The sequence below is a fragment of the Melanerpes formicivorus genome, unplaced genomic scaffold, assembly GCF_026170545.1.
Source record: "Melanerpes formicivorus ecotype bairdi unplaced genomic scaffold, bMelFor1.0.p_v2 SCAF_65, whole genome shotgun sequence".
In the NCBI taxonomy this organism is placed as follows: domain Eukaryota; kingdom Metazoa; phylum Chordata; class Aves; order Piciformes; family Picidae; genus Melanerpes; species Melanerpes formicivorus.
Window position 1 is genome coordinate 477,501 of NW_027142417.1, and position 12,010 is coordinate 489,510.

The 12,010-nt window shown below is 43.2% G+C and overlaps 1 protein-coding gene across 4 annotated transcripts in view; it reads right to left on the reverse strand.

The window, feature by feature from the left end:
- Positions 1–12,010, reverse strand: part of TOX (thymocyte selection associated high mobility group box) — a 206,518-nt gene that overhangs the window by 94,094 nt on the left and 100,414 nt on the right. For 3 of the 4 annotated variants that reach the window (XM_068162450.1, XM_068162446.1, XM_068162448.1), the window contains exon 2: positions 3,575–3,640. The exons of the other annotated variant lie outside the window; for it this stretch is intronic. In XM_068162450.1, the coding sequence (XP_068018551.1) occupies positions 3,575–3,640 (66 nt within the window). The remainder of the gene's footprint in view (positions 1–3,574; positions 3,641–12,010) is intronic. 4 annotated transcript variants of the gene reach the window in all.

Here is a 12,010-nt window from a genome sequence, read left to right on the forward strand (position 1 = left end):
ATGGTTGCTAATGCGCTGGCAGAGCTCGTTTAGGAGATGCCTGCAGTGCAGAGTCCTGTGCTACATACATCACAACCCAAAATACAGCCCTCACACCTATATACATATAAATGTACACAGAGACAGCATTGCCAAACAGCCTTTTGGGACAGTTTAAAAGAATATCATTAATTTTTACTGTATACTTACACTTCTGGCTCACTTCCAGCACTGGCTTTCTGTGAAAATCATTTCAAGTATAGAATTATGCTATTTGCTTGCAGCAACATCACAGGAACAGTAGTGAGCCATATGTTGCTACTTAGCAACTTAGTCTGTAAGTCCCAGAGCATGAACTGATTTGAAAATTGAACAGAAATGATAATTGTTGAGGGATGCTGTGAGGCAACTCATCTTGGATTACCAAGCTATGCAGATGTTTGATGTTATAGAGCAAAAGGAACAAAACTATGTTTTTCCTGTCCAATGGCTGAGCTTTTATTTATGTTAGCCTAAAGGGTATAAATTGATTTAAACACTTAGAATAACACAAGGTGATGGGTTGTAGGTTTTTTTTGTGGTGGTTTTTATGTCTGTGTGTGTTTTGTTGATTTTTTTCTGTTGTTTGGGGTTTTTTGTTTGGTTGGGGTTTGGGGTTTGAGGTTTTTTTATGGGTTTGAACATTTTGCAGCAAACAAAGAACTGAAGTGCATGTCAGCATGCATCAGGACCCCAGAAATTCTGCCTCTACAATCAGTTACACCCAAAGAATCCTAATCTCCTCACTGAAAAGGTTGTCAAGTCCTGCAACAGGCTGCCCAGGGTAGTGGAGGAGCTTCCATCCCTGGTGAAGTTTCAGAGCTGTGTGGATGCGATGCTGAGGGTCATGGTTTAATGGTGACCTGGCAGTGCTGGGTTAACAATTGGACTTGATCTTAAAAGTTTCTTCCAACCAAAAATAAATAATTCTATGATTCTGAATTTTATCCCCCTTGAAAAGAACACTGTCATTATTACAGGCTTTCACATATATTCACTTAAACTCAAGCTGTGCCAGGGGAAGTTTAGGCTGGAGGTGAGAAGAAAATTCTTCACTGAGAGTTAGCCATTGGAATGTGCTGCCCAGGGATGTGGTGGAGTCACCATCCCTAGAGGTGTTCAAGAGGGGATTGGATGTGGCACTTGGTGCCATGGTCTGGTCATGAGGTCTGTGGTGACAAGTTGGACTTGATGATCTTTGAGGTCTCTTCCAATCTTGGTGATTCTGTGTGAAACCACTGCAATGATGTAAGCAAGAGAGTAAAGGAGCATGCAGCAGCCCAAGGCTGATGGCTTCTCTCAAAGAGGCACAGGGATCTGACCAGCATGCATTTGGAAATACCCTGCCTGAGTTGAGTAACCTTTTGCCATGTGGATCCCACAAGAAAGGACAGATTTTTGACAGAGTTTTCAACTCCACCTGGGGAGCCAGAAACCCAAGAGCTCAGCTTTGCCACAGTGAGATTTTGTTTGTGATGCATTTGATGATTCCAGCCCTTCGTAAGCATTTGCAGAATCACAGAATCATTCCAATTGGAAGAGACCTTCCAGATCATCAAGTCCAGCTGTTAACCCAGCACTGCCAGGCCACCACTAAATCACATCCCTCAGCACCACATCTGTAACATTCAGGGGCTTCTCTCATCTTTGAATTTGGAAATATCACATTTGATGGATATATTTTTTTTTTCCCTTCAAGACAAAATTAATTTGCACTTAAAATATCTACACTTGGCTCTTTAGAAGTACTCTGAGCACATTACTTCCACTGAAACCAGGGTTAGCTGCATAAATATCTTGGAGAATCTGGGCCTTGTTAGCACATGTAGACACCCCATAAAAGATTCAGACTCCTACTCTTAATTTTTCAATGTGCCATTTAAATTATTTAAGCGACACGCACACACAGCACAAAAATATCAACAGGAGAAAAATTATTCTGATGCATAATGTGGGTTTGCAATTCCTTATTCAAAACTATTTAAGACAGACATAATGATTCTCTGAAAGGTAGCAGCTGCCTTATAGCGGCAATCATTCACAGAGTTTGTACTTCTACTGTTTCCAACAAATTCAATTAGCCCTTGCACTTCAAAACCCTTAAGGCATAAATGAGATGATACTAGGCTGCTTTAATCTAATAGTAATACTAAAACTTGTCAGTACAGTTTTTGGATTAATGGTCAGAGAAGAATTAATACTATAATTTTTCATTTTTTAATCAAACAGTTCCATTCTAAACTACCTCTGGATCTTGGAGGGTTCTTAGCTGGCTAAGTTCAATCGCACACAAATCCTAAGCGCAAAGTGCAGCTGCTCTCTGAAGGTATGTCAGAGTAACTTCGGCAGAAGGCTGGGAAGGAGCATGCTGGAACAGTTCAAAGGCTGTCTCACACGGCCTCTATACCACAACACCTTCCTGCCCTCATATGAACCTGTGGGCCTGAAGAACCCCACTTCATGGAGGCATTTAGCTCTGAATGGACTGACGCTTTCCAGAGCTGTCGATTCCTAATTTACACCCTGCTCATCTACGCACATTTACTATGCATGCAAACTTACTTCCCACCTCATGAGAGCTTTTCACTTCATCCTACTGGTCCTGCCAGAAAGAAGTACATCAGAAAAGCCACTGCTGAGCCTGAGAGACTGCATGACTTAGACCACAAGGCTGATTACTATTCAGGGCAATTTCTGATAGAGTCTAACTGACCTGCACCACCACCACCACTTATTAATGTGATATTAAACTGACCAATCTTGAAAGTCTCTTCCAACCTGCTCTATTCTATTCTAAAACATGGAAGCACATGAAAGTTTCTCCCCTATATACAGATGTAGCTACAGGAGGTACCCCCCCAAATTTCAGAACTATTTTTTCTTTTTAAGAAGCATTTTAACCCCTTCATTCTTTGAAACTTTAGGGTCCAAGAGGAAAGGTGAAAGGTTTTTAAATGTACACTTGATATTGTAATTTAGTGTGTGTGGTTCCCCAAAAAGGGAAAAGGGCTCCAAATTACCTGTGAGGTATCCACATTACCTTGAACTCTTTCAGCTGCAAGTTAAAGGGGATGAAGTCTTTGCCTTAATCCATCTGCTAATCATGTAACATTGACAACAAGCCTCAGCAGCACCGAGTCAAAAAAAAAAAAAGGCAATTCTTCAACCACAACTGGCCTAGGAGTGATAATTAAAGCTATTTGTGACATGAGTAGCTTATAATGATTAACTTGTCTGCAGTCAGATAAACAAATAACTTGCACCTGTAAAGACTTTATTTCCTGAAGGTAAAACAACTGTTTAGGAAAGATCACGCTGGCAAAACAGCTGCTTGCATTCTGGAGAGGAAACAAGGTAGTATCTTCCAACAAACACCAGCTCTGGTGTTTTATCAGCTCTATCTCATTAGCTGGAAACAAGGCTTAAATGCTTTGTTTATAAATTATGATTATTCCTGATTGCAGCAGTTACTGATAGTGCCACTCATTTGCGATGCGACTCTTTGAATTTGTTTAATTACAATTTGAAACAAGGCAGAGAAGATTAATTAACCCACCTGGCTGGCTGGCACATAGTCCTGGCTCGGCTCTGTCATACTCATATACATGTTCTCACCGTCAAACTGCAAAGGAAAAATCATAGTAAACATTCAGCAAACGTTCAGCAAACTTGAAGACTCCTCAGCACCGACTGCGAAAAGGCACAGGAGCCATAAAATAATATTACAGCCTGGTTTTAGAGACTTGTAATTGCCTGTGTGCATCTTGTCTTTGATGTTCCTGTTGTCATCCTTATTGACCCTGGATGTCAGTGATTTGGAGTAATTAGCGCTCTAGTAATTACAGCTAGCAAGCAAGAAATGAATGGTTTCCTTTCATCTGCAATCTGTTTTAAAACAAAATGGCTCATTTTGTGCACCATGTATACATATTGCTGCTGGTTGTAATGAAGCACTAAGTGAATTGCACAGTTACTGGGAAAAGGAAGATGAGAATAGAAATGGCACTAAAACGACTCTTAATGGATTCCAACTTTAGCTTCTGAGCAGAGCAAGAGTTGAAATTTTCAAAACAAATTAAACCCCCCTCCAACCCAAACGTTCCCATATCAGAAAGGAGGGAATACGCTCCCAGACAGCTTTCAGACATCTTAATGTGGGAAACAGTATACCTCCTGACCATATGGTGCAAGAGGAGAGTTTGCTCCATGTGTGAATAAAGTAAACACTCATAATCAGATCTGCAAAAATACCCTTCCCTAAATGATAAATACCACCCTTGGAAGGCTGCACAAAGGGCTTCTGTTGTTCTTTTTCCTCACCTCAGCTGCAGTTAGAAAGCAACAGAAATGGGGTAGAAAGGAGTTGATTAAAATCTGGAGGTCTAAATGGAGAAAAGAAAACACAAACCTGTCAGAGCTGAAGCCCCATCCTGCACCAACACAAAGAAGAATAAACCTGCAGCTTTCTTACGTCACCTGGAAAAGGTCCCCGCAGAAGGCTCATCACGCCCGCTCGAGTGGCAGTGCCAACGGGGCAACTGGAGACCCAGCGCCCACTCAGGAGCTGGGGAAAACCTTTTCAAGTAGAAATGAGCAACAGCAGGAATCCCTATCTCCAGTCATCAGCCACAAATTTCCAGCTGTTACAAGGTCTGTTTGAAATAACTTTCACCTGACCCCTTCTGTGAACGCTTGGAGTGACACATTTTGGACGTGAGCCACAGCTTTGGATGACGCAGTGGCTTTGTGATGAAGTCCCCACTGCTGAGCTTGCTGTGCTCCTACAGAAAGTGGCAGTGAAATATCCTATGGACATTACTCACTCCATGCTGAGCTGGTTGGGCTATTGTACCTGCAAGGTGAAGCACATTCAACTAGACCAAGGTGGCAAACCATGGCTTTGGCAGATAGCTCCACCAGTTTTTGCTGAGGTCACTGAAAAGGTTTCAGCTTCCAGCTGTCCATCCTCTTTCTTTTCCAGAGACTTGTAACAGCAGCAAAAGAAAAGAGCAAATGCCAGCTCCTGGCACAGCAGTTGATGGTTTGCCCTTCCTGGCCCGAACTATTTAATAGTTAGTCACAGCCTATCAATCAGAAGCCCTAGTTTCATGGGAGGGGAAAGGATTATAACACAGCTCTGCCGTAGGGAGTAGAGCATTTCCAAAGTTTGATGGGATAGAGAGAGTTGGATTAGCTCATAAAAATAAGGATTGATGGTTGCTCCTTTATTATTTCTTGTTTACACTTGCCCTTTCAGCTTTCTCATGCTAGCATGTCCTCATTTATTAGCATTCAAAGAGTTTGGGAGACAGATTTTTAGCATCTGGATGGGTTTGCACCCTGGCAAAAATGTGTTGTTTCTTCTACTCAGATGGACAGGTGAAATTCTGAAGAGAGCTTTCACAGCCTGCAGTTGGAAACCAAGCACTCAGTGTGAGTCCTGCAGGAGCTCAACTTATTCAGCTTGTCAAGACAAAAGGCTGAAAGGTGCCTTGATCACTACGATTGGTACTTACACCCTGGAAAGATGTCTGATAGCAAGATGTCAGCCTTCCTGACAGTGGCATAATGAGATCCACTGTTGAGAAATGGGATTTACAGAGATTCACTCCTGCAATAAGATACAAGCTCTCGCTTTAGAAGGTAATTAAACATTATGTCAACAGCAAACTCGTCATTCCTTGGGCATTTTAAAATGAAGTTGGATATCTTTCTCAGAGAAGATGCATCCCACATCATATTTATAACAAATCCTATAGACAGGAGAGCTACACTGGCTGGCTGTGGTAGCTCCACCTGCCCTGCAAGCCACAATTCCTGAAGTCTCCTACTTGGAATTCCCCTCATTATCTTCATATGTCTGCTGCACTACACAGCAAACACCACTGTAGTTCAAAGCCTGTTGCACAAGCAATGAACACAAAGAAATGTCTTTCCTTTTCTGCAGACTGGTTAGACACAGCCAAGGCTTATTCCCATTTATTCTGCCTTTCATAACACCTGAACTTGTGATTTAAGAACTACTTCATGAAGTATACCAGTCTTCCAAATAAGCCCATTTTCTGGGTCTCTGGTCATCTCTTGTTGCTCCCAAGCTTAGCATCACCAAATCTCCATTCACAAACAGTTTCCCTAAAGTATTTTCCCGTAACTCCTGGAAATGTTGATTGTTTTGTTTGCTGTTCTCAGCTCATCTGCCTACCTGATCGGTGCCTTGCTGCTAGTGGTGCCTCCAACATTGACAGGAGCTTGGATCTGAACCTTTCCTGTTCATTGCTTTCAATTCATCTCTGAAATGGTTTGTGGGTTTAATATGAGAACATATCAACAAAACTGAAACCCAAAGTACAGCTAAAGTTAAACTTCCTGGCCTTTTGGCTTGCCTTTAAATGAGAAATTACCTTCTGCAAGGCTTTGGCTTAATTTGTTAGGGTAAACTCTCAGAAAAGAAAATATATTGATGCATAATGTCTGTAAAATCTGAGTGACCTGTTAACATCTAAAAAACACCCACCAGCTGTTTGATTTATTGCTTAATTTCTTCAATACTTAAGCACAGAGCTGAGGCACTGCAATGTTTGGTGTCTGCTTGTTAGAAGTATGAAAGTGCTGTGTAATAGGTTGCAGAATTCAAGAAGATTTGATGAAATGTGTAATTTTTCGTAGCATTTGTATTTGCAGGCTGTGGACTGCAATATATTAGCTGATTCTAACACTGTTGCCACATCAGTATTTGCACTACATTTACAGCTACACAAATCATCTTCTGCTCTCAGCCTACTGCAGTGTGGTGTGTGGCTCCTTGGCAGTTCCCAGGGCTTCACATGTGAGCCTGAAAAACACCTATCAACTGAAATGATAAAGCAGATACACATAGAATAGAATCATAGAATCAATGATCATGAAGTCCAACCTGTCACCCAAGACCACATGACAACTAGACCATAGCACCAAGTGCCACATCCAAGCCCCTCTTGAACACCACCAGGGATGCTGACTCCACCACCGCCCTGGGCAGCACATTCCAATGGCTAACAACTCTCTCTGTGAAGAGCTTTCTCCTCACCTCCAGCTTAAACCTCCCCTGGCACAGCATAAGACTGTGTCCTGTTGTTCTGGTGCTGGTTATCTGGGAGAAGAGACCAACCCCCTCCTGGCTACAACCTCCCTTCAGGTAGTTGTAGAGAGCAATAAGGTCTCCCCTGAGCCTCTCTTCTCCAGGCTAAACAACCCCAGCTCATTCAGCCTCTTCTCGTAGGGCTTGTGCTCGAGACCTCCCCCCAGCCTTGTTGCCCTTCTCTGGACACGTTCTGCACTTCCTACAGCAGGTATTGCCAGGAGATGCCTCCTTCAAGTTCTCCATGTTTACTGAAATGTTTATAAAAGAGGGAAATGATGATGCCAAAATAAAACTAAATGTTTACTTCAGCACTGAATTGTTTATTCATCATCCCCTTCCCCAACCACCATCAGAAGTGTGGAGCACAGATGAGCTATACATCCCACCCCAGCCACAAAAGCACACAGCAAGAAGTTCAATGGCACTGATGCAGCACATGGTATCTGTGCACAGCTTGCCCAAATGCAACTGCAAAACAGTAAAACGTGGGGGGGAAGCCAACAGCTTGATCAGCTGCAAGATCCTGCTCTTGTTTTTCCCAAGCTTCTAAAGCAAGACTTAAACCCCAGATATGCATTTTGAAAATTACAGCTTTTTCTCTCTTCCATGCTTTGTAACAGAGGCTCTGCAGCACAGCATCTTTCAACTCTCCTCCTCAACAGCTTAGCTCCACCTTAAAGTCAGTGAGTTTTACGTAACCTATCCAGATCCGACTGAGTTAAAACATCAAATGTGACCCAAAGATGCCTCCAACCACCAGCTTTTCCACCAGATTATACTCCATGCCTTCAAAGTTGCCTTGTCTTACTCATCATCCCCAGGTCTATAAGAACCTTGTGTTCCCTAAACTTCCCTGCCACTCACTGTGCTTGGTTTCCAGCAAAGAAGCTGCACAAGCATCACTTAACCTGGGGATGATTCACCCAAACAGAACAGAGGGAACACAAAGGCAGGCAGTTAAATGAACTGTCTTTTATGAACCTATGGATGATGTGTATATATCAGATGACATCTCATCTAAAGCTTTCCCAATGTGCCTCCAAGATCCTTTGGTATCATTAAGGGCAGATTTCAAAATCCTTCCATTTAGTCTATTAAAAGTGAATGCTAATACAATATTCTGATGTGTGATAATAACTGCTCCTGACAACATTTCTTCTCTTATTAAAGTGTAACTGCATGAGAAGTTTGGGTGAGAGCAAACTGAGAATATGACTGCACTGTCATACAAGAGGATATAGAGCTGGGAGCTGGGTTTAATACATATTCAGCCTTGCATCATAGCCTTCATTTCAATTATTAATGTAAATGCAACGTACAGGCAACACTACAGCACAGCCACCTAAAATCTCCTTCACAATAACCCTCACCTATTCATTTTGTAACTCATTTTTCAGGAGTAAAGCATTAGGAAAATCCTGTGTTTTCTGTGCTCTCATCTTACAGGTTGGCCAAACAGACTTAAAGCAGGAATCATGGGTGTGCTGTGTTTAATTCATCCAAGTAGAGTGCTGCCTGGGCCAGGCATATTTGGAGTTACAAAGGAATCTGCCCTGGTCTCCACCAGCTTTGTTGCTCTTCTCTGGACATGCTCCAGCACCTCAATGTCCTTCTTGGAGTGAGCACCCCACAACCAAACCCAGTATTCAAGGAGTGGCCTTACCAACACTGAGTTGAGGGAGACAATCCTTGCCCCCGTCCTGCTGGCCACACTATTGCTGATCCAAGCCAGGATGCTGGTGGCCTTCTTGGCCACACACTAGCTCATATTTAGCCAGCCATTAACCAACACTCTCAGGTCCTTTTCCACTGGGCAACTTTGCAGCCACTCTACCCACAGCCTGTACTGTGGCACTGAGGATTTTGTGACCCAAGTGCAGGACCTGGGACTCCTCCACCCCAGACCTTCTAGCATCGTGTTCCTCAAGCTAACTGTCTCTTTAGTGCTTTCATTACAAGAAAGAGGAACCAGAGGGCTTGCTGAGTATGTTCTGAAAGGTGGCAGGCTGGCTGAATATCTAAATATACACTGGTAGTTAAAACCTGAATGACGGCACTACAGCAGTTGTGCTTTTCCTGCACTTAATAGAGGTTAATGTGGAACCAGAGAGGAGGTGAAGGGGAGTGTTTAGCTCCCCGCTTGGAGCCTGCATGTGTCAATGCCTGACAGAGCCTTGAAGTTGTTCTGCAGCATGCAGAGCACCAGCTGAATGAGGTTACAGTGCTGAGCACAGCGGGCTCAGAGAAGTAGGATCAGACTGATAGGAGGAGTGGCAGAGTCCAGGCACAGCAGAATGTATCAAAGACAGCCCAGGGGAGAGTGGGTACTGTATTAGTCCTTTGTGTGCCTTTAAATGGAAGACAGTGAGCACGCAGAGATGAACTCTGAACTCTCCCAGCTGGGCTCCTGCTCCTTTTAACCTTGGGTGTGAAATGAAATAAAATGAAATAAAATAAATAGCAAAACAAAAGCTCAGCACACTGAGGTCTGGACTTCTATGCTAAACACTCCCTTGCATATTGAACACTCTTTAAATAAACATATCCAGATCAAAGTGGCAAGTGCTGGTGTTATTATTTTACTCAATCCACACTAAATTATGGATATAGCCACCCACTGAGAAAATTGGGTGATAAGGTGGAAAGGTTTGAACAACTAAGATTAGACCTTTCTTTTTCTACCCACAGCAGTCAAGGAAATTTGTTTAACCTGGTAGGCTGGTAGTATTTTTCAACCCCAACACACCTGGCTAGTGTCATGATAATTTCTACTCCCTGCATCATGGGAGGGGAAGAGAACTGTGCTGTTGCCATTTGGACAGGAAGGGGATCAGGTATCATAGTATCAGTCAGGGTTGGAAAGGATGACAAGGATCATGTAGTTCCAACCCCCCTGCCATGGGCAGGGACACCCCACACTAGATCAGGCTGGCCAGAGCCTCATCCAGCCTGGGCTTAAACACCTCCAGGGACGGGGCCTCAACCACCTCCCTGGACAACCCATTCCAGGGTTTCACCACTCTCATGGTGAAGAACCTCCTCCTCACATCCAGGTAGAACAGTAAGGGAATAGAACTCATCTTACTTTGAGCTTCAGGGTCATTTTTGTCAATATTACAGAATCACAGAATCCCAGCATGGTGGAGGGAAGGACCTCTAGGGATCATCTAGTCCAACACTCCTGCCAAAGCAGGATGACCCACAACAGATTGTCCAGGATCACATCCAGGCAGGTTTGGAATCTCTCCAGGGAAGGAGACTCCACAACCTCTCTGGGCAGCCTGCTCCAGGGCTCTGTCACCCTCACAAGAAAAGTTTTTCCTTACATTTAGGAACCACCTTTCCACTACTGAAAGCAGTCTGGCCCCATCCTCTTGACACACTGCCTTTATTTATGAACATTCATCTCTGCCTCAGTGTTTCAAATGGCAGATTATGCAATAAGACACACGAAAGCTTGAAGATGATAGGCAGAGCCAACAGATGACTAACCACTTTTCGTATAGCCACACGCAGAGCCTCCTGCGTTGCAGTACAGGAGAAAAGAGGCACCATGGACCTTGGTGAATGAACTCTGCACAACTAGGACAAAATCATTCCCTTGCATGACTAGAAGAAGAGTCATGTGCAGGGACCCATGGACAGAATTTGACCCTTTATGTTATTTATAGAGTGCAGGAGGTATACTTAGTCCTTGTGGGAATGTCTGTCTGCTTCTGCACAGCAAAACCTCAGAAATAAAATGGGCCAGAGAAACACCACCCACAAAAACACAAAGAAAACTCCACCACTCCTCTCTAAAAGTGCTCTGACAGAATCTGGATCGATAAGATAAAGGTAACAATTGCCAGGTCACTGGAACATCTCTCCTGAATACTGCTCTGCAGTACTGCATCCAGCTCTGGAGCCCTCAACAGAAGGAGGACATGGACCTGATGGAGTATCAAGCAGATACACTGACAGAGCAATGTGGAGCAGCCTGCAGTGCTCTCTCCCAAAACAGGTCATTCAAGAGCAGATGTGGTTAAAAACGTTCAAAATGTTACTGAAAAGCAGAAGAGGAAAAGTTGGTTAAATTTTTTTCCCTCCCTTATCACCTTCAGTGAAGGCATCCTTCATGTAATGAAATCACTTGTCAGTTCTCAAAACCTCTAAATGTTCTCTACACCTTTTAAGATAAAATGTGACCTTCAAGCTTACAGTTCATTTTATGACTAAATTATTCCACCACTGTTTTCATCTTTTGTTTCTATTTTGTCAAGAACACTCCTAACAGCTTTTTTGTTGCTGCTGTTAGAGCCTGCAACAGCATTTCCTTTATACAGTTGATATATTTTATTTTAACAGAGGGGGAAAAAAGCCAAGCCTGTGCAGATAGATTTCAATTTTTCTTACTTTTGAAGGTAAAGAGCTAAAATACAAAGTTATGGTTGAACCTGACACTGGCTTACCAAAACCCTTTAGAGATGAAAAATGTTCCACCTCCTCCTCCTTCCTGTTTGAAGAGAGCGCTCAGAGCGGGCTGCTGCTTTTCCCATCAATAGACTCTGAATCTATTACTGCTGTACATTCCTCACAGCAAATCAGATAGCAAAAGTTACTCAAACTTGGCATTATCAGCACCATGGTTGTTGTCTTTCCAAGAGGCCATGCATATCAGCATGAGGCAGTCATGTTAGTGCTGGGAGGAAGCTCCCTGAGCAGGCAAATCCATCCCCTGAATAATAGCAGCATGGGTTTCACAAAGCATCCGTGAAAGCTTATTGTCAAGTCCTGCCTTGAATGCAACTCCAGAAATGCATTTTCCCCTTTCTATTCCAACTCTTCAGCAGTTTTACTGCTTTATCTTAAGACCTTTTCCCATCCTTCCAG